Genomic DNA, 27,743 nt, shown 5'->3' on the forward strand with positions numbered 1-27,743 from the left:
TCAAAAGGGAGGGGGATGGGCCAGGGGACTTAAGAAAATCTTTCACCACCACCCACCAACCTCCTTGGGGGGTGGGGGAAGAATACAACAGGGAAGGAAATATCATTAACTTCAAAAGAAAAAAAATTATCAATTTGCTCTGGGGAAGGTAGCATAAAAGTAGGCTATCTAGGATTAGAATTTAGGGACCTTTAGGGTAGAAGGACAGAAGTCAAAATGCAATTTCACCTGGCTAAGTAAAAATTTTTTCAAGCACTTACTTATATTTTAATGACTGGTTTGAATATGCATTATGTTCAAATGAAGCCAGAACTCATTTTAATTCTGTATTTGTTTTTGTCTTCCAATGAAATCTTATTCTGATGACTCATTATGTTCTTGAAGGGCTACATTAGCAGTGTATCCACTGAGAAAGGCTTCAAAGTACAGTATGGGGATAGTGACAGACAGATATGACAATCAGCCTAGATACATTTCAACAGACATCCTCAGACTGGCAATAAGGTCATGGTGTTATTTTGCAGCAATGCCCAAAGAAAATATAAGGCATAGATAAAGTCATCTAAATATGAGGTGAGATTACATGTACCAAAAAAATCACAGATCCTTAAAGTAATCAAGTATAATCATTTTCACATGGATCATAGGTAAGCTCTAAGATGTTATTTTCTTCATTCATGCTTTTTTCCACATCAATTATATCTGTATACTTCTTCCCTTTTAATAACAAAAGGTTTTATTTTGTTGGCCCTACAGCCCCAAGGACAACAGAGATTTTAAGAGAAAAAAAAATATTACTATAGTTTAAAAATCATAAACAAGAAAATCTGTAAGGTATAAACAGTCCATTTTCCTATAGTCCATCTCTGCTTGGACTCACCTGTGAACCAAGAGATGAGCCCAAATAAATTTTTCCTTGTTGACACTATAGATGGATTTTTAGGCACTCATAAATGTTATTCTTAAAATTTCATCAAGAGTGTATGCTTTATTTTTGTCCAGTTGTCTAAGATATCTCTCCATCATCTCTTTAAAAAAAAAACTGCCTGTGATTCCATAAGTTATCTATAATTAGCCCTTAAAACCACTATTTGTACATAAAATTCAATAGATGATGTTGAAAAATACTTCATATTTTCAAAACTAATATTCCTTTTGCTCTTTAAATACAGACCTAGCTTTAATATACTTGAAGCATTTTGTCAGAGGAAGCAAGAAATGAAACCATATCATCTATTATAAGCAATCACTGAATTTCATAGTTGGAAAAGGCGATCTACATATGAACCCTATTCTTCATCTAGGATAAATAACCTCACAGACTCACCAAAGAGCTGGAAATAAACGAGTCCAACCACTTTCTTGCTATTATTAATAAAACAGTTCACTGAAAGACAGACAGAGGTACATTTCAGCAGGAGTCAGAAGATCTAACTTTTATTCTGGATTCTGCCACTCACTTGTTTCATAACTTTGGGCAAATCGCTCTTTCTAGACCTCAGCTGCCTTATCTGGAAGATGAATGGTGTTAGACTAGATTATATCGAAGGGCCCTCCCCAATCCTATGATTCAAAGAGGCATTACGCATCCAACAAAATATTTAATATTTTGTTTAAAATGTCTAGTAATTTGGCTTTTATCACATGAAGTTTTCTTGGTTACCAAAGTCAATGTCACTAAACTTCCCAGTAGTTAATTCTTCATTACAGCATAGTCAGAATAAATTTCTCTAAATTCAAGGATATTACACCATCATAAAATTTTATTTGTGAAATTCTTTTTTGAGTTCATACATTTTTCCAATCCTTTCTTGGTTCTGTCATGAAATTTTATTCACCTATGATATACACCCCTTTCAATTCAGTGGCAATCAAAACCTAGAAAATTATTCACAATGTGGATGAAACTTATTTGGACCAAATGCAGCACCATTAGGGACCTTAATAACTTTATCAACAAAAAATATTCTTTTTCTGAAATTCCTAATTTCCTGTGCCCCTGATTTAAACATTTTAAATATGAAAAAATTTAACTGTTGCAAAGAAAAACAAGAATCCTAGAACTAAATGAAGGAGTCTGTTGGCCCTCCTAGCTCTAAATTTATGATCCTATGGTTTTGGCTTAGATCCACCCCCCACCCCCAGCCCAATGCTCTTCTCTACCTTTCCATTTCTGCAAAAAGATTCAGTCTGCAAACAGATTCTCCTTCTCTATTATACAGTGATATTATACCTGTTTACAGATAAAGCTCATAACATGATTCATATTATATTATGCGAATCACAAAAGTTAAAACAAATTCAGGATAATGTTTCATTTAGTTTTTAATGAGGCATATGTGTACAATTTAAGAAACAGCTGTTATATATACTGAATACATTCAATTTTGCATAACAGCTTCCTTTCAACTTGTTTTGGACAATCAGCTGGCACCAAAAGGATCTAGTATTTTTTAAGATCTACAAAGAAGCAAGAAATATCAACTTTAATCTTAGAGTAAAAACTCAATATTCAAGACCATGGAACTGCTTCCATGCTTTAATCTTAAGGAATCATTTATATGCATCTTTTCTCCCATTTAATCCTCAGTATCACTGTAGGAAACTGTAATCCAGTTCCTAGCAAATAACTACCGGTTATCATAGTAATAAACTTCCTTACCAAAGTCCACAGGTCCAAGTGGCATTAAAGTATAATTAATGTTTTAAAAATGTAGCTTCTGATCTACAGACATAAGGATTCATATTTTGCTAATGCTTCCAAATAAATTAAGAGTATTGCAAACTGTCAGAACATTATAACCAAACCCTACTATGAAGTTTTTACCTGTGTAGCTCTTGCTCACTACCTAGATAGCTCCTGCTCACTACCTAGATAGCTCCTGCATTCTATTCTGCTTAATTCTATTCCTATAACTGGCCTTCGTGATGTTGTTTTGCCTAAAATTTGTTACTATGGAACCAATTAACCATGCTAGGTGAACTCTGCCTATCCTAGATTAAAAGGATTTAGAAGATGATGAAATAAATATATGCTTCATTTTAATTTTTTCCAAAATTTTAAAAGCAACTAATTTAAACACAAACACTCCCTAAAAAAGGAACAAATAGCTTGAAGATTTATCAACTCAGAGTTCTTCACATTATGAAATTTCATAGTTTAACAAAAACACATGCCCAAAGGTTGTTTCAAAAACTCTCAATGTTTAACAAAAATTAAAAGTTTTAAAATGCTGCTAGATAAGTCTTTATTTTCCTTAACAAAATACACACACAAAGGCACAAAATTCACTTACATCATTATTATACAAGTATAAATAATGGTCGGCATTCAAGTACAATCAAATGTAGAGAAATTTCCTATTTTGTCTTCATGTAAACACTAGCTAGATACATAACACATGTGCCTTTGGCCCATCTGCAAAGTAAGTGACATCAAAAGAAATACTGCAATTGACTGTTCAACTGTACTCGTAGTAAAAATATTTATGCAACAATGTCTATAGTTACAGTTATAGAATAACTTTATACGGCTTAAAGATGAGTGCCTAAATATACACTTTATCCAGCAAATATCTACAGGTGAAAAATCCTATCCATTTTTTAATGTTAAGACATTAAAAATCCTACAAGATTTTCATTCTTTAAACCAAATGCTATGATAGTTCTTCCTAATCAAAGTTCTTCCTCTGACAAAATGAATATTATTTACAGGTCACGTGTATGAGAAAATAAACTTGCTATCGCATTTGCTTAAAGTGGCCAAAATATGTTTAGAAACTGTCATAATGCTAATCTTTGCATATTCTATAGGGTTTTATTGCACTGATAGCATTACCCTTTCAACTTTAAATACCTAGTAGATGGACTTGACAGACTGAAATAGCTAGGCAGTCACAGCTCAGATACCAAAAAGACTGTTAAAAAACTGAAACCAACCAACCAACCAACAAAAAAAAAAAACAAAAACAAAAAAAAAACCAACAGAAACAGAAACACCACCTGTAAAGCAATAGCTGACATCAACAAGTAGTTACAGAGATCTAGTTGAAGGCACTTGGAAGCATTTACTCAATTTCCATCAAAGACTCTCCATTTGGTTCATCAACAGCAGCAGAATCAGCATTAGAAATTGTAGATTTGGCTTCATTAACTGTAGTTTCTTTGTTCTCAGCCTCCCCTGCTACGTTGTCTTCTTGTTCCATTGGACCAGATGCTTTTTCATTTGTTTGATTTGTCTGCTCTGTATCTGATGCTTTTTCTTCTGTCTGATCTGTGCAATTAATAGGTACATCTTTTTCTTCTAAAGACTCTGAAAAAAAAATAAAGTCGAGCATTTCAGTAGTACCCAAGTAATAACACTTTGAAATAAAAACTAAGTTGAAGAATATACAAGATAGTTTCCTGACAATGCCATGATGGCAAAGAAGTTTTCAACATCATGTCATTTATTGCCAAAATCTCAAAATCACATGTCATTAACTCACAATTGGATGTTTCTATTGTTCTTTGTGTACAGAGAAGCCACTAAACATAAAGTTATATTATTTACTCTTGTTTATATTTGGATAAGGCTAAGAATAAACAAATATGAAACTTTTTTTTTAATTAGTAAAAAAGGAGATATGACAAACTACAAAAATAAAGAAAGGAGGGAAATGGGAATGGCAAAACAAAGTCAGTTCTCAAAGCTAGGCACAAGTTCAGTTTAATGTGTGTGTATATACACATGTACATATCAACATGTGTTGAGTCATGCATATGACAGGCATACATATATGCATATATCTCTATTCTGATGTGTGCATGTGTACGTACACACACACACACAAATTTATTGCTATATTAATTAGCACTTGTATGGCAAATTACAATACTAGGGTAGTACCTAATATGCCAGAAAAAACTAGTTGGTATTTTCAACAGCAATGATATTATTTTAATAATAATATACAGTCTGGTTTATCTGGAAACATATCAATCAAAATGTTAAATTAATTGGTACTTTTACATATTTCTATGACAGTGATAACTGATGTTCATACTAAGGAGCCTGAGGTACTGAAAGACTGAGGTATCTTCTGAAATCAAAGAATAAAAGGTATAGTTTCAGTCTTATATTTTGTTATATTTTAATTATGTGAAAACTGGCCATCCATTCATCACCTAAGTAACAAATCTCCATTAACCAGGAGTTCACTTAAGTTTTCCTATTTGAGTAAATGCTTTGCTGATCACTGAAAGACAGAACAGAAAGAACAACTAAAATTTCATGGAAACTTACAAATCATTTCTGCAACAAGGACAAACATGTCCTTTAATGTAAAACTTCAAAACACATCATTTATAATTTTAATCCCAAAGAATTTACAGAGTTAAACTTTAAGAGTGCTAGCTTACCACAAATCTCTGGCTATGAGGAATAATTCATTTGCCAAGAAGTTTACAATTTATTATAGTTTAGTATATAAAAGTCTTCTGAAATAAACCAATAAAGTTAAAGAAATTAAAAACAAAAGCTCTGAAACTATGACTTAGCTCAACAGTGAACACATTTGTTTGATTGAATATAGGGCCACATACATTTGTCATAATTCTGGCTAACAGGATCCCTCAAAACTGTACCAAAACAGGAGAAGTGTCAAAGTTCAGTAAAGCTGTGTCAAGCTACTATACTCAGAAATTCACATTTTATTAATGAGAGACAAGCACAGCGGAGATTCAAGCATGGCAATGGCAGTATATCTTTTTAAAATATGCAATACTAGAGTTTATGTGCATTAAAGAAACTAATATAGCAAAAAGAATAGAAAGCTGGATTTTCAAAAAATATAATGCTCACATTAATACAAGCAAAGTTAGTGCACTGCATGCTGCCATATTTGGATAGCAGACTGAAACAAAGCTTGCTAGTCAATATAGTATAATCCATGCTGCATGAGGTGAGGGAGGAGGGAATATAACAATGAACATAGACTATAAAGGAGATCTGAAGTAAAGATAAAAATATCTGTACATTATTAAATAAAAAATATTTTAGCTTGCTTGCCATATTGTAGAATCATGCAAAAAGGTCTCATTGTGTAAGGAAGATATGTATATGCATTACAAAATAAGATGTACTTATCTGTAGTTACATGCATATATGAAATATGGCACAGGTTGTAAGCAAAACCAACCTTTTTGCCCTCTCAGCCAATCATGACATTGGAAACCAATAAATCACAAATTAGTAGTGAAAAAGAAATATCTCTTTTCAAAAGAACCCCTTCAAATGCAAAAATTCCCAGAAATAAAGTAATTAGACATACCATCTTTACCTAGAGTTGCTTTATGTTTTCTATTAGGACATGGTTACCTGCCCTTTGGAGATCAAGGGCACTTGGAGGGAGCCAAAGACAGGGATATCACATCTGCACTGGGACTGGCCATGGATCCTTGTGGGTATTGCTGAATAAAAGCAAAACCAAGGACGTATCTATTTCTGTTCTGGGGGAAGACACTGTCTCTCTGAAGTACAGATTTCAAGAACGGGAAGAACTCATTCACTACTGCACACCTAAGGAAAAGCTTGATATATCTGATATAGTAAAAAATTATGTGACTTCAATACACAGTAGTAAATGACCAGAGTAATCTAGTGCTTGATAAACCCAAAGATCCAAGCCCGTGGGGCAGGAACTTGCCATCCAACAGAAATTTCTGGGAAAACTGGAAAGCAGTTTAGCAGAAACCAGGAATAGACCAACATTTGAAACCATATACCAAGACAAGGTCAAAACGGACAAATAATTTTGACATAAATAATATCATAAAGTAAACTAAGGGAGCATGGGAAAATGTACCTGTCAACTCTAAGGATAAGGGAAGAGTTTGTGACCAAACAAAAGACAGAGAGAATCATAGGAAACAACATGGACAATTTTGTTTACATGAAATTAAAAAGCCTTTGCACAAACAAAACTAATGCAGCCAAATTAGAAGGAAAACAAGAAAATGGAGGAAAAAATTTACAGCAAGTTTCTCTAATAAGGACCTCATCTCTCAAATATAGGGAACTAAGCCAAATTTATAAAAAATAAGAGCCATTCCCCAGTTCATAAATGGCCAAAAGATATAAGCAAGCAGTTTTCAGAAGAAAAAAATCAAAGTTATCAATAGTCATATGAAAAAATGTTTTAAGTCACTATTGATTGGAGAAATGCAAATTAAAACAATTCTAAGGTACTACCTCATAGCTATCAGATTGGTTAACATGACTGAAAAGGAAAATGACAAATGCTGGAGGGGATGTGGAAAAACTGAAACACTAATGCATTGCTGGTGGAGTTGTGAATTAGTCCAACCATTCTGGAGAACAATTTGGAACAATGCCTGACAGGCTATAAAACTGCATACCCTTTGATCCAGCAATATTAGGTCTATATCCCAAAGAAATCAAAGAAAAGGGAAAAGGACCTATTTGTACAAAAATATTTTTTTAAATTAGCTTTTAAATTTACTTTAAACTTAAATAGAAAATAAGAAAAAAAACTGCTGTGTACAGAGGAGAACATAAAAGAAGATTCAATATAAAGTACTGAATTTCCATTTCAAAAAAACCTATATAATGAATACTATACATTATTTTCAAAGCTCTTCATCTTTGCCTCCTTGTATATTTTCTTTTGTCCTCTGCTGTGCACTTTTTATTCTATTTTTTCCTCCTTCCACCCCCTCAGCCTCCCAAGAAGGCTACAATTAAGCTAGGGTGTGTGTGTGTGTGTGTGTGTACATGCACATATACATATATATATATATATATATATATATATATATATATATATATATATATATATATATATCCCTGCTATACACACTCACACACATAGATATCCATAAACATACATGTATACACATATACACTCAAATTCACATATGTAAGACTGTATTATGCTAATTTTCACTTGTCATCTATTTCTATGAAGGTGGATAGCATCTTTCTTCATAAAGCCCAAGTCTTTCCATATTTTTCTAAATCTACCAGCATCATTTCTAACACCACAACAATATTCCAACCTAATCACATTCTATCTGGGAGATTGTCTACAAGAGTTTTCCCCCAATTTTCTGCATTCCTTCTATTCTTGGCTACAGAGACTTTATTTATACAGGAAAATTTAATTTAAAATAATCAAAATTATCCATTTTAAACTTCAACACTGATCTTACATTATAGTAGGGTTTAAGGTCTGATACTACTGAATCTAGTTCCTTTACATCTTTTGCCCTTAGCTTCCCTGAAGTTCCTGACTCTCCGCTCTTCAGAATGAACCCTTTTATTATTTTTTCTGACTCAGTAAGCCATTTTTTTAGTAATTTAATTGGGATGGCATTACATAAATAGATTATACAAAATTGTCCTTTTTTTGCTTCAGTATTTTATTATATTAGATTTACCTACCCATGTACCATAAATATTTCTTCAATTATTTAGATCTAACTTTGTATAAAAGGTGTTTTATGTTTATGTTCATATAGATACAAGGTGTTTTGTGTTTATATTCATATAGATACCGTATCTGTTTTGGCAGGTACACTCAAATTTTTTTACACTGTCTGGCTATCTTATATAATCTAAAACTATTAATATGGCTGACACATAGTGTAGTTTCCCCTGTTTTTCTCTTTTGGTTAAATCTGATTTTAGCTTTAACTCTGTCTGAGATTATGATTACTATCCCTGCTTTTTTACATAATGAATTCTACTGCAGACCTTTTTTTTTGTTTGTGTGTACCTCTTGTTTTTACAGCATTTCCTGAAAGCAACATATTGTTGAATTCAAATTTTTAATCTGTTACCAATTTTCATTCTATAGGTAAATTCATCCCATTCACATTCTAAACTATAATTATTTGTTATTTTTCTTCTTCCCGTTTTCTTCACTATCCTTTTCACCCTATTCCTATCCTTCCTCACTCCTCTACTTTATCTCTACCTATCTTGCCCTCCTATTCCTTAAACCACTTCCTTCCAAGAATCCATCCCTTTTCCTTTCCCTCCACCCTATCCCCTTCCCTCTTATTTCTTTCCAAATTTAGAAGATTTTTATATGCTTCCAAATATATATATGTATATGTATGTGTGTGTGTGTGTGTGTTGTACCCTCTTTATCCCATTCCCATTAATCTACACACTCTTCTATGCCCCTTCTTATCCTATTCCCTATTCATCCCTTATCTTGTCCCACCTCCCTCTCCCCTTACCCTCTTATTTCTTTCTGAATTTAGAAGACCTTTATACCCTTCTAGATATATATGTATTTTTCCCTCTTTAACCCATTCCTGATGACAGTAGGGTTCCAGAACTACCCACCCTCCTTCCCCATCTAATTCCTCTTTATCAGTTCTTCCTCCCACACCTCATTTGTATGAGATAATTACTCTTTTTACCTTTTCCTACATCTTTTTGTTTTTTAGAATCACATCATACTCAGCTTTACCCCACTCTTTCTTTCGAACTACCCAATTACTAATGACAATCTTAGACATACAGTTTGCATTTCCACAAATAAAAAGTAAACAATTTGTCCTTATTGAGACCCTTTTAATTAGTTTTTTGATGTTTACCTTATATTTCTCTTGGATCTTGTGTGTCAAATTTTCTATTAAGTTCTGGTCTTTTTGCAATAAAATCCTGAAAGTCTGTCAATTCATTGAATGTCCATTTTTTCATTCAGGATTATACTTAACTTTGCTGGGTATGATATTTTCAGCCATAACCCCAGTTCTTTTGCTCTTCAACATATAGTGTTCCAAGACCTATGGTCTTTTAGTGTAGCCACTGCTAGGCCTTATTCTTGTTCCTCATAATATTTTTTCCTTAACCTAGGGTTTCAGAATTTGGCTATGATATTCCTGCAGGTTTTCCTCTGAGGATCTCTTTCAGGTGGTGATCAGTGGATTTTTTCTATTTCTACTTTCCCCTTTTGTTCTAACACTTCAGGACAATTGTCTTTAATTATTTCTTGTATTATTATATCAAGATTCTTTTTTGATTATACCTTTCAGGTAGTCTGGTTATTTTTGTTTTCTCTTCTTGATCTGGTCTCCAGATCAGTTGTTTTTCTTACAAGATGTTTCACATTCTCTTCTATTTTTTTCATTCTTTATATTTTATTTTATTATTTCTTGGTCTCTCATAACTTCGTTGACATCCCCTTCACCAATTCTAATTTTCAAGAAGTCATCTTCTTTCTTAAGATTCTGGATCTCCTTTTCTAATTGGTTGACTTTCTTTTCATAATCTTCTTGGGTTTGGGTTTTTGGTTTTTTTTTTATTATTCTTACTTAAAAAAAATTCCCAATTTCTCTTATTTGATTTTTGAAGTCTTTTATGAGTTCTATGAATTCTTTTTGGGGAGGTGACCATTTGACATTACTCTTTGGGATAGAACAGGCTTTTTTTGCTTCAGTATCCTCCTCTGAAGACAAACCCTGGTCTTCTCTATTCCCATAGTAACTGTCTATGGTTGAATTCTTTCTCCTTTGCCTGCTCATTAAAAAAAAAAACAAATTTGGCAGCTTGTTACTATAATCACCTCAAATACTGGGGTGGGAGGGGGATTGTGCCTCTGGCCTCAGGTCCTTCTTACTCTTATTTTTGGAGCTTCATCCCGGGTTTGACCTCTGCACTCCTTTCCCCCTCCAAGTCACAGCTAGGGCCCCCTGGCACACTATGCTGGAAATGTTCTTGCTCCCTAAGAACCCTCCAATGACTATGACTTTCAGTTCTCCCTTGAAGCTTGGAACTAAGACCAAGAACTCAGCTTTCCTGTAAGTGCCCACAGCCAGCAGCATCCCTGCCCCAATACTTCTACACTCACCAGGCATGTGCTGATTTCTTTTCACTCAGGACCGTCTCAGCAGCACACAGCTGGGCCTGGTGTCCCTGGTCAGCAGAGGCTCCTTCAATCTTCCCCTGCTCAGACACCTGACTCCCCACACTGTCCAAGAGGTGAAAATTCCTGTAGCTAAGATTAAGGCTACATGCCAATCCAGCTGCCCCCAGGGCTTGCCACTTGCTGTTTCAGTGGAGCTAGCCTGGAGGTGTTTACCCTTCACTAATGGCACTCTGTCCTAGGATCCTTCTTCTTCACATCTTCTCTGATTATCCCAGGACAACCACTGTTCTGCCCTAACTCTTGCTTATTTTTGCCACTCCACGTTCACCCTGAGGCACTATTTTGTCTTGCTTGTGGAGGAAATCTGGAGAGCTTGGAATTTTCTGAGCTACTCTGTCATCTTCTCAGAATCCATATTTATAGCAGCTCTTTTTGTAGTGGCAAAAAAAAAAACTGGAAATCAAGGGAATGTCCATCAATTAGAGAATGGCTGAACAAGTCATCATATATGATAGTGATATCTGTACTATAAGAAATGATGAGCAGGATGGTTTTATAAAAACCTGTAAAGACTTATATGAACTAATGCAAAGTGAAGTGAGCAGAACCAGGAGAACACTGTACACGGTAACAGCAATATTGTAAGGATGATCAACTGTGAAAGATTTAGCTACTCTAATCAAGACAATGATCCAATTCCAAAAGACCCATGATGTAAAAATGCTATCTACATCCTGAGAAAGGACTAATGTACTCTGAATGCAGACTGAAGCATAGTTTTATTACTTTCTTTATTTTTTCCCCCTTTTTGGCCATGTTTTCTTTTGTGGCATGGTTAATATGGAAATATGTTTTGCACGATTTCTCATGTATAAGTGATATCAAATTGCTTACCTTCTCAAAGACAGGAACAAGAAAGAGAGAGGAAGAGAAATTTGGAACTCAAAAATTTTTTAAATGAATGGTAAACGTTTTTTAATGTATAATTGGGAAATATTTAGTGATCAAAATAAAAATATATTGAATAAAATTATGTGAGTTAATATTACTAGTATTACTACTACTTCAAAGGAGGTCCCTTAATGAAGTAGATAATATTTGACTTGGAGACAGGAAGACCTAAGTTTGAATCCTATCTCAATGTTTATTAGCTCTATGACTCTAGGCAAGTCTCACTTAACCTCTTCCAATCTCATATTCTCTTGGGTAACACGAGGATGATAACAGTAATTACCTCACAAGATTTTATGTATATAATGTGTACATACATTAACATATTTTCAAACTTTAACATATTTTATAAATATTAGTTATTAGTATTACAACTATTTGAAAGAATATGTTAAAGAGCAAAAGACTAACAAAGTGACATATAAGATTTTAAAATAGTTAAATTAGCAAAAAACCTATTAATGAGCATTTCCATTCACTATTATAATCTATAGAGCAGTAAAAATCTTTTTGTTTATAAAAAGGAATTACATTAGATGTCAGAAGACTAGTGACCTTAAGACGCATTTAAACATTTTTTTTTTCTGAATCCATACTTAAAATATTTGAACACAGCTCTGTATCAGGGAGCATTCTGGGGGAGAGCCAAGGCCCATGATGTCTTTGATACAGGGAACTCTCAGGGAGTAAACAGTAAACTCTCTCTACTAATGGAGACCCACACCTACTAAAAAACTTATCTTCTTAAAGGTCACTTGGGAGAAGAGAGAATAAATTGATTTACTTGCCCAAGGTCACACAGCCAGTATGTGTCAAAGGCAAACCCAAGTTGTCTCAACTCCAAAGCCTGCCTCTCCAGCCACAATGTAGTACTTGCATTAAATTGTTCAGTGAAGCTGTGATTTAATATAGCTGGAGATATAAACTGCATTTCGGAAAGGTGCCAACATGCTGGTATAAAATAGTATTCTGGACACCAACATTTGTTTTAGCTATAATTAAACAAATCTACTCTTTCCTGGACAGCACCATTTTAAGGCTGAGCTATAAAACTCTTATATCTAGCCAAATAAATACTAAGTAATATATTTAGAAAAATCACACTAATCCTTCCCTATTAAAAATATTTATAAGTCTATTTTGGCATTTGTGATTCTAAAGGAAAAAATACATAATACTAAATGATAAATTAATGATATATATTAAATGATAAAAAACTGGACTAAAAATTATCCATTTAAATTGATTCTAAACACATACACACAAACAAAATATTCTTGAGAAAGTAGCCTTTTCTATTGTCACAAATGGCCTGAAGTTGTTTAGACAGAAGTAGCAAAGCCCAGACAGAAAAATTTAACCCATAAAACTATGTTTAGCTCCTGTGATAGTACAATTTCATCTTCTATACAAAATACAAAAATCAACACTTTATCTTCAAGTTATGATTCACATATTTGAAATTAAAAGAAAAACAATTTTGATGCAAGATTAAAAAATAAGCAGTCTAGCAAAACAAAGATTTCTAAGCTTCTACCAATGAAAATTATCCTAGCATATGCTTACATTCTGATTAAACTTTTGAAAATTTGCATAGGTTCAATATAATTCATGCTAGGGACTTATACAACCACTAAATTCTAAACCTTTAAAAAGTTTTTAACAACAACAAGTTGCCAGATACCCACTGTATACAGAGGCTATAAAACTTCTCTAAAGGAACTTTGTTGAACTAAAATTGACAATTTGTCTTTGAACTCCAAATTTTAAACAAGGCAGTTTTACTAGATTTTCTTGCCTCGAGGAAAATAGCAAAAGTTACTCAAGGAACAAAGGTACAAATTTCATCTCAACTCAATCCTACTGAAAACAATTTAATTTACGCATTTATGAAGAAATGAGGAGATCGCCACACAAAGTACTGTTTCATCATTTGGCAACTCCTTTTCAAATCAATTAATGATGAAATAACTTCCTCATATATTTAAAAGCTAAAAAGAAAACTCATTATACTAATTCAGTTTTACTATATGGAGTTTTTGGAAAAGGGAAGTAGAAAGCTATACCGGGCACTAATTTCAGTTAAAGTGTTCTATAATCAACATATAAAACAATATAAGCATGAAACTTTTAAAAACTTTTAAAATTTTGTGTAAATCACATGAAATTAACATAAGCAACCATAAAAACTTTTGAGAAACAAATATATGCTTAGTTTTTCATTTATATTCAAATTCTTCAGTTTCCCAGAATAACATAATAAACATTTGAAAAAACCAAAATTTATCCCAGTTCAAAAGCAAATAAAAAGTTTGGTCTTTTTTAAATCAAGAAATATAACTTTATGAAATACCAAGATAAATTCTATACATTACACATTTAACGACATGATTCTTAGACAATACTGAAAAAGATTCAACCACTCTTTGTATGTTATGTGATTAAATATAATGAGAATAAGTAAACTATACAACTAACCAAATGCTAATACTGAATTTTGGTAGTTTTGTTTCAATGTCAGTCTGAATCAAAGCACTGACCATACTTCAGAGGGATATGCTAACAACATAATAACAGTTATCTGCTTTGGGCTGAGAATAACAATAACTACACAAAGGGAGAAAAGGAAGGGAGAAGACTGTTTTGTATGAGGTACTTAGGAAATTACATTCTCTGGAAATAAGCAACTCTAGGCTACTGAAGTGATAAAACCACCCTGTTGGAAGATGACTTGGTAGAAATTTAAGTAGAGATCATTTAAAAGAGGAGAAATTAAACTTTTAAAGCCACTGCAAAAGTATGTCCTAATATGGAATATATGTACAATAATGCTATCGGATAAAGACAATGCCATCCATATCCCTTGCATTTCTTTATTAGTTATTACCACTGATATGATTTGGGTAGACTAAAAAAGGGGTTTACTCAGTTTTTTCCACCCAAATATTCTAAGAATTCATATAAGTAAAAACGAGAGATCTATTTTCCTGAGCCTTTTTTCTTGGTATAAGTTTTCAAGATTCTAAAGGCTGACATCAGCATAAGTTGAAAGGAAAAAAAGAGCCCTATGTCTCCATCCCATATGCTGCACGTCCTAGCATCAGAATTGAGACAAAACTCTGAGGACCAAGAACTTCAAAGTCCTGAGCCACAGCTTTTTCTAGTTCTTATGCACTAACCAGAGAATAGTTGGAAGAAAGCTACCTTTTACTTCCATCTAATTTCTATAGTATCAACCTTTGTGGTATCTAATGCCTTCAAGTAAGCTAAATGCAATATCTAACACAAAAGTTTTTTCTCTAGACCTCAAGTTTTTTTTCTCTTATTCAAGACTTAAGAGGTAAGATTTGTATAAAAAGCGAATGGTTGAAAGGATGTGATTATTCTTGAAAGTCGATCCTAACCACAGGGTGTGTTCTTGTCAGTGAAAAGAACTGCAGCCTTCATATTTTAATCAGTGGCACTCCCAAGCATTTTCTGCAGAAATTCCACCTAGAAGTGATAAATATGTATCAAGATTGCCAGATATGAATCTTGGACAAAACATATGGTCTTCTGTAAAGTCAAAGTGGAAAGGTGCTTATGGACAGATGGCAGATGTATCCAAAACAAAGTAGGAAACTCTTTCTGCTCTATACTATCTTATGGTAGGTTTATAGACTTAGAATTAGAAGGAACCTTAGAAAAAGAATCTGAGTCTCTCATTTTACAGATGAAGAAACTGAAGCCCGGAGAGGTTAAATGGCTTCCCCAAAGTCAGACAGCTAGTATCAGAGGCAAGACTTGAACCCAGATCTTCCCAGCTCCAAGTCTAGTACCCTATCCACTATACAATGATGCCTCTTAATCAAAAACTTCTATCACCACGTAACTGTCTCAAAAGCCTTGCCCCCACTCATTAACATTACCTTAATGGGGCTGAGTTTGAGCCAGTTAGACTTCATTCCGGAGATTTCAGACAGACAATAAGACTTCTGGGGCACTGCTGCTCCTATTAGATGAGAAGGAAAAGTATAGCTGGGTGTTGTTGGCTAACTAATCCCCTCCACCTTGGCAGAAGATATAAAAGCATGAGACATGCTATCAAGTTTTTGTTGCAACTATACTTGTTTGCAAGATTCTAACTTTAGATTTCGTTTAAATTAACTCAGTGACTGGACTTCTGTTTTCCTCTCTCTTCTGTAGGAAGATTCCTTTCTGTTCAGCAAGGTTCCAGGAAGCTGCTTTAGCAAGGCACATATTTAAATGTGACAGACAACATGCAGCTTAGAGCATGATTCAAGCAAAAGAGAAACAATGTGATCTTCTTTAATGCTGATGTTGCAGATTCACAAAAGAGGAAATTATTATTCATCTTCTGATGTGTGTATATATATGTGCACACACCCCCATGTAGCACTGTCATTACTGTTTGCATTTAAGTCAAGAGGCAAGCCCACATGATACAATTTCTGTTAGCTGTTTGAAGGACAGAAAGATGTTCAAATTTGCTAACTAAATCCTTCCACCAAGCAATGCTTTACCTGTTTATTTTTCTTAGTAAACAAAATTTTTAAAAATAATCAAGCACCTAGAATACAAAATTGTATGTTTAAAAAAGAGAAATCTAATACTGCAAAAGACTCACAGGAAGCTAACATCCAGCATCGAGCACTGTTCTACCAGGATTCACACAGATGTTTCACACAGAAACATCAAAGCCTATAAACTTATTTTTAAAATTCTAACATCACAGAGCAGTTTTACAGCTCACAAGCTTAGCAAAAGTGACATTCTTGACCTAAATAAAAATAACAAGAAATAGATGTCAGATCTTTAGTGAAATTTTCAGTCTCATCTTTTCCAAATTTTTAAGAAACTGTCATGTCTCAAAATTTCCTAAGTCAGATAGATTCTAAAACCTGATGCAGCCTGGAAAACCCTGTTCCTCCAAAATGGAGGCTGATTTCACATCAAAGGCATGCACCTCACCAAATAGCAATGTGAATCCTGAGGGCCTCTGGAAATTCCATTCACTTCATAGCAGCATCAAAGAAGTTTTCTTCATTCAGAGTCTGAAGCAGTCAGACTTTGCAGTTCCAAAGTTCTTCTGCTTTCTGATTTTTTTTTCCAGCACATTTCACAGTACAGTCTCAAAGATTTTTATGAAAATTAAACCATCTATTCTGTAAGCATTTTCTATCATTCTTGTATTCTGCCCAAGCCAGTTGTTTGGATTTTTAAAAGGAAAAGCTCCAAGAAAACATTTCATCCCAATGATCTACTAAAATAGGTCACTGCATAAACAGTGCTTAACTAGCTGCTTATCATAACCTTCATTAAAAGAAAAAAGCATACTACTGAGAAAAAAGGGAGTCTATGACTCTATAAGAGCACTTAACAACTACATGCAAAATATGACAAATTGTCCCTTTCTTCATTCTTAAATTTTAAAAGAAAATAAACAGCAGTATACCTATAAAAGGGCATTAAAAATGTACTTTCATTAGGAGACTAGAACTTAATAAGTGACATTTTCATACCTTCAGTAAATTGGTTCTCTTGTGAAATCGTACTTCCTAGTTGCACAGGACCAACAGAACTCTGTCCTTCCAAAAGCTGTCTCTTCTCAAAACTGAACTCTGGAAGTCTTGGAGCCTGAGGTCTAGTTTTTCTTGCAGGATTCAGGAAGAAACAATATGCACACCGAAATGCTACAAAGAATTGGAAAATTTACCTTCTTGGGTTTGTGGTTTAAGAAACGCATAATTCATAAGAATGAGTTTGCAAATATACAAAGTATACTTCAAAATTATTTATTCCTTCTAAGGTTAATAAGTGAGATTTTGACATTAAGATAGAGATTTTAACCAAAACATTTTAACCTAAGCAAGACATTAAATTAAAATATCAAATATGAAATAAAAACATAAAACATTTAAAATCGTGTAATCAGTACCATATAACAAATAAATCTAGAACTGTATTAATTTTAGCACTGTGGAAAGCACATACTAATGGCTTAAATGAGTAGTTATTTTGTATATATTCTGAGGAAAGAGTTAACTCACTCCTCCAAAATACGTCATATTCAAGAGATGCTTTTTCAATAGTAGTACATCTCACTAAGCTGTCTTCTCTGCTTTTTCTCTGATACCTTCGGTATCTCAGCTTCTTCAATAAGGAAATAGAAAGGTCAACTTGCCTAGTACATATGTTCAGAGACACAATAAGCCACCATAATAAGGTAGTATCATATTAAGTTTTCATAGAACTTAAAAAAAAAGTAAAAAGCAATTAATTCTTGACTACCCAAAGCAATTCTTACCAATGTATTCAAACTCTTCCTTCAAAGCCATGCCATTATGAGAAAAACACTGTTGACATATAAGAGCATACCTAAACCAATAAGAAAAAAGTTTATCAATTATAAATTTACACAAATATAAACTACTAGGAGTTAACTATTTCCTATCATCATAACAAATCTCTACTTTAATATATCTAAATGTCTAATAACAAGAAATCAGATATAATCCCCATAAACAATCCACAAGAAGATAAAAGTTCGCTGATTTTAAGACATTTTGTAGCAAACAAGAAAAATTTAGCAACCAGATAATTTATAACAAAACAACAAACAATCATATAGCCTTTTAAAGTTTGTAAAGCTTGTCTTCAAAGAGATAAATTACCTCACTGCAGGCTCACAACAACCCTATAAGGTAACTATCCCAAGCATTATTAGCCCCATTTTGCAGATTAGTTCTGTGACCACATGGAAGGCATGTACTCTCTGAACTTCAAAAAGGTTACATGACTTCCATATGGTCACAGAGCTAACAACTATCTGACACAAGATCTGAACTAAGTTATGTTCTGACTCTAAGTTCAGTACCACATTCATTATGCTAAACAGTCTCTTTTCTTGATCTTTATTTGAAATTTCAAATTAGCAGAGAACATATTTCATAAGGTTTAAAAAAATAGTTAAAGGCTATGAAGAAGTGAAAAAAAAAGGGAAAATTCAATCACTTGGCAGTGGAGAGAATGTATTTATAAATAAAATATATAAAATTAAGTTATAGGAACCTTGAAAAGTCCTCTTTTTGGTCCATAAACAATCAGAATCACAGAATCTTAAGAACTGGAAAGGACCTCAGAGACTGTACAGTCCAACACATATATGAAACCTGGACTACAGATAAGAGAATTTGAAGATTCACAAAATCAAAAGTCAAGAGGTGACCAACTAATTCAACTGTCAAACTTACAGAGACAAGAGGCCCAAACATATCAAATAATTTGCCTAAGGACAGAGAATAAACATAAAATCCAGAATTTGAATCCAGGTCTTCTGACTTCTAGTCCATTCTCCCAACCACTCCCACCAATTATACTATGCTGACTCTTATCACAAAATGACACTACCTTAATTATTCCAGACAAATCAACAACTAACTCATTCTAAAGAACTTTGAGTAGGGAGAAAGCACCACCTCTGTTATTTCTTTTCGAGTTCATTTAAATGTATTCATTACTCTTGTAATTACTCATGTTCCATCTTCAGCATCCCAGGAACATCCACACCAGTCATCACTGTACAAACTCTTAATATCTTTGTAGATCATTAGCTTAGATGTTCAACTACTTCATAGGCCATTTCTGGAAATCAATGTGATAGAATGGGGAAAGTTCTCAGCTTGGAATCAGAAGACTCCAGTCTGAATTCCCTTTCTGACTCTTCCCAACTGTGTGACCATGGCCAAATCCCTTAAAGCCCCTGAGCTGAGCTTCCTCTTTTGTAAAGTCACTGAGGCACCGTACCTGCCTCACTAGGTTTGAAAACCACAAAGCACTACTCAAGTGGAAGGCAGTATTTTGGTAGTCACACCTTACCTCTTTCTTCTTCAAGATCATAACTTTAAGCTTTTTTATACTTCCTATTTCCAGACCTTTAATTCAATACTTCAGTAAGTCTTTTTTCTGAACCTTCTCAAAGTTCTCCATGTCTCCTAAGCAGTTGGAGCTCAAAATTAGAAAAAGTAATCTAATAAGAATTTAATTAATGCCATATATTGCCAGTCTTTACTTACTTCTATTTATACAACTATACATGGAGAAGCAACATGGCGTCAGAGAAAGAGAAATGAACTAGGTAATTCAGTAAAAGGACCTGGCTTCTAGTCTCAGCTCTGCTACTAACTTACTATGTGTCCTCAGTTAACTCTTTTACCTCTATGGGACTCAGATTCTTCATCCATGTAAAGATGGGCTTGCAATAGATGACCTGGGCAGCAGGGGTGAGGGGATAGGAGAGGAGAAGGAATGGTTCTTTCCTGGACTAGTCTCCTATCACAGGTGCTTTGTGTGACATGATGGCCAAACCACAAAGTTCAACTGCTCCATCCTGTATTCACATGGTAGGGCCAAGTTACTTCACTGTTCTAAGCTTTAGTTTCCTTATCTATAAAAGGGAAGTAAAACTTGTAGGACCCACCTCTTAAGTTTGCTGGGTAAACCTAGACCAGTTTGTAAATCATACAGCACTATATAAATGAGATAAGAGCACCCTAAGGATAAAAATTTCCTTTTCTTCTCTGAATAGGGTACCATGGACTTGACCTACCCAATGTCACAACAGCAGCCAGCATTTTTAGAGCGCTTTACATTTGCACAGTGTTTTTCATACATTATTTAATTTGAGCTTCACTACAACACTTGGAAAGAGGTCCTACTCCCATGCCTATTTTACAGAGAAGATAGAAGTTTAGAGTTTAAGTGACTTACCCAGTCACACAGCTATTCAATGTCTGAGAAAGGATTAATGCAATATGATAACTCTGGTTTATCAAATATATTATACTCAATTTAAATTCTGATTCTAGAATTCAAATCTTAGGGCCACCTAAATAATTAAAACATATACTTCATCATCCAAAAATATCAATTAGTATCAAGCCCAGGACTGACTCTTAGTGAGCACCATTTGTTATATCCTAAAAGACTGCCATGGTGTTTTCCTAGATTTAAATGTTTTAATAAAAGATTATTCCATTTCTCTAACTTACCATAAAATCAAAGTGAAAGCAATATAATATTCAATATAATCTTCTAATTAATTAGGGCTGATTTTTCACAAAAGAGATTTAAAATGTATTGTTATTCAAATTCAAAGAGAAAAGCAATTGCTCTTTCCCCAGGATTGCAAAATACTGTACAAGATACACTAATATTAAAGTCAGCAAATAGGAGTGACAAAATTCTAGAACTGGCATCCAGTAAAAACAGAGCTGACCATAATCTTTAAACCTCTTACTCATCTGTAGTCCTAGTAAATATTACCTGTTCTGTGGACCATCACCAACTAGATACTCAACAACTCTATCCAGAGCACCTCTTTCTCGAGGGAGAATGGGTCTTGCTAAAGGTGGACCAGGAGGATGAAGACCTGCCAAAGAAATAAGTGAAATTATCAAACCAAGCACAGCAGCTAAGTTATAATCCTTGCTTCAAGATTTTTCATACCCTCTAATAAGTCAATTTTTAAAAAGTTTCCCTTAATTTAAATTTGTTAAGTAAAAGGAGAGTTTAAAGTGACACTGATATTTAGAAGTCAGCTGCAGTTGGTAAACTATGAAGGTGGAAAGTGACCTGAACTACCTGTGAAAATCATACTACTGAGCAGTTTTACTTAAATGTTTTGGGGCAAGTGTTTTGTGGGAGGGTTGTTTGGGTATTTTGGGAAATCTCATGTAAAACAAAAATGTATCAATAAAAATGAAAAGCCAGTTCTGGTTTTTCTAAATTGACTTTTAACTACGAAAATTTTTAAAATATAAAGATGAAAATCAATTCTTGAAAAAAATCATACCATAATGATTTTCATTAAAACTATGAAGAAACCAAAATTTACTACAAATAAAACATATACGTAATACTATTACCAAAATTGAATATTAATGAATGATATCATCCTAGGTTGCACAATAGTCACGACAGTCCTTGCCCCTTAAGAACTCACCAGTTAAATTAAACCAAAACCAAGCTAAATTAAAAAAAAATCTGCCAGAGGAAGTCCTACATATCGCTAATTACCAAACAAATGCTGTATGCTAATGTTTTATATAAGTATTTTAAAACTAATATGTTCTTACAATAGAGAATGAAAAATAAATACAAATCCACAATGAGGAAGGGGGAAAAAACAGTCTTCAGTATCAGGTTCTCAGGAAAACTTTCAAGAAAACAGATTTTCAAGAGTGGGGGATTAAAGGGAGTAAAAAAAAAAGATGGAAGGTGAATGATCATCTATCGAAGGTAAGGTTTCCCATTGTGAGTCAGACAGAATGAGAAGGGGGTAGGCAGAAGGGAAACTAGCTAATTTGGTGAAGCCCTAAGGGAAATCCTTGAAATAGTTAGGAAAATGTCCCTAGATGTACAAAGCTAACTAGTCCAGGGTTTTCAACAAAGACATGACAAAGTTAAAATGGTGGCAGCTGATACAACTTTAAAGCATTCAAGATTATATCTGAAGGAGAAAACAACTGGAGTAATTTTGGAAAATAAGAGAAAGAAAACTTAGATGTTATCACTGTCCAGAAAAGGGCACCTAAAGTCAAAAGTACTTTATATGAAGTTTAGATTCTGGAACAGTTGTAACTTCATAAACCAAGTGACTACCAAAAAAGTATATTCTTTTACTGAGGTCAGCGAACTCCTTCAATCACTATTATTAAAAAAGCAAAATACTCCTCACCTAAGAGAAGATTATTGAAAGTATTGGTGGGAGATTTGAGTTGAACAGGATACATACCAAATAAGCTGTTGAAGAAAAAACTTTAGATTACTGAAATACTTTCAAGCGTGTTACTTTTATGTACAAATGGTTAAAGATCTCACAAAGAAATCAAGACACATGAAACAATATGTTTCATGAGATTTTCTTCAATTACTTGCATACTAATAACTCTCAAACCAGGCATCTTCATACTCACGCTGTTATGAACAACAGTGATTAATATAAACATCAAAAGCAATCATTGTAAGAAGACTGGTCATTTTTGCAAAGCTTGGCAAACTCTCAACTACCTGCTGGTTATTAATTTTCAAACATATGGAAGCTCTGTGGAAATACATGTTAAATTAATTCTCTTCTACCAAACACATTTAATGAAAAAAAAAGAATTATTAATCTTTTCTACTTTATTAGAAATCAATAAGTCATATCCTAAAAAATTCATATTTTTAAAGCAATGCATAAATTTAGAAACAAACATAGCCTCTTTTGCAAAAACAACTTTTGACAATTTTGATGATGATGATAATACACATGAAACTTGAGCCATAATTCCTAAAATAATGTCTTCATTATCATATAAACTTGTTAAAATTTTTCCACCTTAAAATTGGCCTCTTATTCGCATACTTATATCCATGATATAAATTGTTCTATCATGACTACTTCAAAGGAAACAAAAATTGGATATTATTTTGGCAAAAAAATTACATGTATACTTTAAGACTTCATGCTAAAGTAAAAGTTCTCCCACAAAACAATGTGAATATTAAAATTTTATATTGTGATAGTCTGAAGCAATTAATTTAACATATCAAAAAAATTTTCCACTGAACTTCAGGTTTAAAATATACTCCTCATAATGAGTTTCCTATATGCCAAGCATGAATATATTTTAGAGGATTGCCTTTAAAAATACAGTCCATGCAATAGACCTCAAGACGTATAGTTGGGTGACTTTGTAATTCTCTTTTCAAACTTATCACTTAACCAATGTTTTTCCAGTTTTCCAAAATATGAATCTACTCTTTGTAGATAAGAATGAAAATACTATTGCCAAAAAGCCATAGGTGAAGATATTAATCATATAATATTCACTATAAGTATGCTGATAATTTAGTCAGAATTATTACTTGGCTTCAGGGACAATGAAAAAGCAACTTAAGTTAGTTGTAAATGGCTTTGGAGAATTTTAATTAACCAAACATAAATTTAGTCAGAATAAACAGTCCTAAAATGAAACTGTGACTGTTGTCAAATTCTATAATCTAACATTAAAACCTAACATGAACCAATGGATTTCCACATTCTACTCACCATCCAAAAGCGTATTTCAAATACAACATACTTTGGAGTTTGGAGTCTGTAAAAGAACTATCCCCTACATGGCATCAAATTTAATAAAAAATATGCAAATGAATTCAATAATTATAAAAACATCATTAATTGACAGAAGCTATTAATAAAAATTTGGAAAAAACTTAGTCTCCGCTGGGCAGGTAGGCAGTACAGTAGATAGTGCCCGCCCTGGAGTCAGGAGGACCCGAGTTCAAATATGGCCTCATACAACTTACTAGGCGTGTGACCCTAGGCAAGTCACTTAATCCTGTTTGCCTCAGTTTCCTCATCTGTAAAATGAGCTGGGGAAGGAAATGGCAAACAACTCCATTAACTTTGCCAAGAAAACCTCAGATGAGTTCACAAAGGGCTGGACACAACTGACAGAAAAAAAAAAAAAGATTTCACTGTCTTGAAAAATAACTTCCAATACTACAAAAAATAAAAATCAGGTTAACAGTTGAAGACAGAGTACTGTGGACAATGTATGAATATCCTTTCTGAAATTAAATCTTCAGTAAATTGTCAAAATTCATGTTAAAAAATATGTTCAAGGTATAGAAAAAAAAAGACCTGAATTTATTCTCAAAGTGTTGCTTCTATGTCTGATTTATATAAATCTAGAGCTTTCCTAAACTTGGAACATAAAAAGGTATACTATACTGTTGACTACAGAATACTGCAAAGTTTTATTGCCATTTAAACAAAGAAGCTATAACAGTTAAATGAGCTCAGGCAATAGGTTTCAGTATCACAAGGTGCCAGCTGTAAAGAGTTATGGCTAATTGAATATGGAACTCCCCCTTAATCAGATAACTGCTCTGCTATTTCCAAATGAAATGCCATTTCCATACTGTCTGAAAATGGCCTGTTTTATTGGTAACCAGAGAAAACAATATAAACTGTAAATAACATTAAGTGCTCTGTTTACCCATTCCAGGCATTGAAGTAGCAGGGGATCCAAGACGCCTTGGTAACACATTTGACTGCAAGGCTGGAGCAACAGCTCTTTCCGGTGGTCCACCAGGAGCTGAAGTATCCTTTTGTGGACCGGGAGATCCTGGAACTTGTAGAGGTGATCCTTGGTTCGGACTTGCTGGTGTTGATGGAGAAAGGTTTCTTTGAGCTGTAGTCCGCTGACGGATTTCTGACAGGAACAGGTCTATGCTCAATTTGATGACCAATACCATATTACAAGACACTAATTAACCAGAACCACAAACTTTTACCAATCAGTGATTTAAATTATACAGTGTTGTAAGTATTAAGACATTATGAGGTCAGACAGAATGCAACAGGAATCTATGAAAATTATGCAGAAAAATGATCAAACGGCAAGGAAGGTATCCTCATTTTAATGCTGTCATACAATTACTCATTGTTTTCTCATCACACTTATTAAAGTCACATATTGATACCCAACTCTTTTTTCAAAATAAAAATAAGAAAACTTTTAGCTCAATTAAATATGTTATTCAGGTCATAAGTTGAATTATAAAAAAAAAATTCCTTAACAGAATGTCTGGCATACAACGGGTACTTAACAGCTTCTTGATTGATTTAGAAGTCTTACTAATTTGTGATAATGGGGAAAAAAAGTTGGCTTGAATTAGTTTAAAAAAAAACCCAAATTTTAGGGTTATTTTTTTCTAAGAAAGTTTCATTTTAAAGTAGGTTTAAAAAGATATACTCAATACTCCCTGCTTCCCTACTAATCCCATCCCCATTCTTTAGCAATCACAATAATTTGTAATTAGCATATTGCTTAAATGAAATTGAATAAAGCCAAGTATCTTTAAGAGTTATTTAACTTACAAGCCAAAGGCTGTTTGTTATCTTCAGTAAGCTTTACACTATTAATTTGCCTACTCAGGATTCTCAGCACTTAGTACAATGCCTGGCATACAGGAAGTGCTTAATAAATGTTTACTGATTGACTAACAAAGTACAGTTAATGAGCTTGACAAAGATTATTCTCTTCTATGCATTTAGAAAATATGTTACATAAATCTGTTCTTCCCTCTCCTATTTTCTTTTTGAACTTATCTTATTCTGTGGTCTGATCTCCAGCTAAGTATCCCTTGAATTTGCCTAATTTCACATACATGTCAAATCATCACAAATTTAAAATGAGTACAATTCAAATTATTAAAATTTTCCTGAAGGGGTCAAAATTAGTAGAAATACATACTACTCCTTATATAGAACTATTACCTTTGAATATAAATAGTTATGCAAAAGGAAATATTAAGATAAAAAGGCAGTATTTTTGACCTGTCATTACAGAGAAAAAAATAACATTTTGTTGGTGCCTTCTTTACTTTCCAATTACAACAATGAATTACAACTCTAGTCATAGCTTAATATTGCAATAGGAAAACAACTTGTCTGAAGAACTTCCAATTAAGGTATCTATTTATTGGGGCTTGAGGGGAGAGAAGGATAAGGGCCTGAACCCACTAGTAATTTCCAATTAAGAAAGTTAAAATATAAAAACTGAAATGACATAAACATTTTGGATGATCAGATAAAATTTACGGATTAAGTGTAGGACTGAGGAGAGGAGAACAAGTAGGAAAATACTACTTCCATAGTCCATTTGAACAAGTAAAATGAACCACCTTTACACTTTGAAACTTCCTATGTTTATCTGAAGTAGAGAATTTTAGATTCCACCCGGATTAATTATCTTGAACATGTCTTGCAAAAACTAGTCATTTCATGTTTCCTATCCACAAGGAAATCATTGTTACTCAGTTAGGAAGCACATTAAATGCTCTGGAAACTAAGGCTTCTTACAAAGGGTTCCAAAATCAATATGGACATACAAGGATTTAGAAATTTAAATTGTTACTAAAAGAATGCATCAAAAACTCCAAATCTATTTTTGCCCCAATTTTTCGCCACAGTGTAGTTCTGAGATTTGTATTTTTACCTCAGATAACCAAGAACACTTCTCCAACTGTGATAAGACACTTTAGGTAGACTGTTATCTTTTCATCTCTTCAGCAAAGGCTATTCAGACATCTTCCTTTTAAATGTATGTTATAGAACCTGAGACTAACCACATCACTCTCTTAACATCACTCACACTTCACTAAAAGGTGAAGACCATAACTGTTAACCTTTACTGAACAAAAGATATGATGTCTGGCACTCTATAAAACAGTTAAGTCACAGACTTTGCCTAATGATTCTAAAATCTGAATTGGACAATATATGAAAGAAAAGATAATAGGAGTGGGGTAGGGGGGAGAGAAAAGGAAGACAGATACAGTTGCAGAATCTCCAATGAAGGGCTGTTGGAAGTGGGAAATAATAACAGCTACAATGTTTTTCAGGTACACCACAAACATATATTGGTATTACCCAAATTCCCAGTATTTTCAACTTAAACATTTCTGAATGTCACTTTTTGTAGCTGACCTACCATTACTTTTTCATCATACCTTGAGAAATTATGCATTAGCTAATCTTGAGAAAAAACCTAGTACTCAACAAAAGTCCTATTTCAATCTTATATTTAAAATAAATATTTTCCCACAAACTAGTGATCGACTTGTTTACTGTCAGGGTAGAGAAATATGACAAATGTTATTCCATAAAGTCCATTCTAGGCTGAGAGCTAATTTAATAGTTCCATCAATTACCTGGAGATATAACAAAAATATTCTAATTAGACTGAAAAGGAGTCTGATTTGGATTGGTTTTGAATTTAAATTGAAGTAGTCTGAAACAAACATGGGTCAAAAGGATTGGACTTGGGGGAAAGAAAAATAAAGTGGCAATGAATG

At 33.5% G+C, this 27,743-nt stretch overlaps 1 protein-coding gene across 4 annotated transcripts in view; it reads right to left on the bottom strand.

Moving 5' to 3' along the window:
• Positions 1-2,307: 2,307 nt before the first annotated feature.
• The window catches only part of LNPK (lunapark, ER junction formation factor), a 100,620-nt gene continuing 75,184 nt past the window's right edge, over positions 2,308-27,743 (bottom strand). For 2 of the 4 annotated variants that reach the window (XM_036746009.1, XM_036746010.1), the window contains exons 9-14: positions 24,881-25,096; positions 21,159-21,264; positions 18,142-18,212; positions 17,357-17,527; positions 15,743-15,825; positions 2,308-4,312 (exon numbers count right to left, since the gene is read on the bottom strand). In XM_036746009.1, the coding sequence (XP_036601904.1) occupies positions 4,304-4,312; positions 15,743-15,825; positions 17,357-17,527; positions 18,142-18,212; positions 21,159-21,264; positions 24,881-25,096 (656 nt within the window). In that variant the 3' untranslated portion in view covers positions 2,308-4,303. The remainder of the gene's footprint in view (positions 4,313-15,742; positions 15,826-17,356; positions 17,528-18,141; positions 18,213-21,158; positions 21,265-24,880; positions 25,097-27,743) is intronic. The other 2 variants (XM_036746006.1, XM_036746008.1) reach the window with 1 other exon arrangement.

This window comes from Trichosurus vulpecula, chromosome 2 (assembly GCF_011100635.1).
Source record: "Trichosurus vulpecula isolate mTriVul1 chromosome 2, mTriVul1.pri, whole genome shotgun sequence".
Lineage (NCBI taxonomy): Eukaryota > Metazoa > Chordata > Mammalia > Diprotodontia > Phalangeridae > Trichosurus > Trichosurus vulpecula.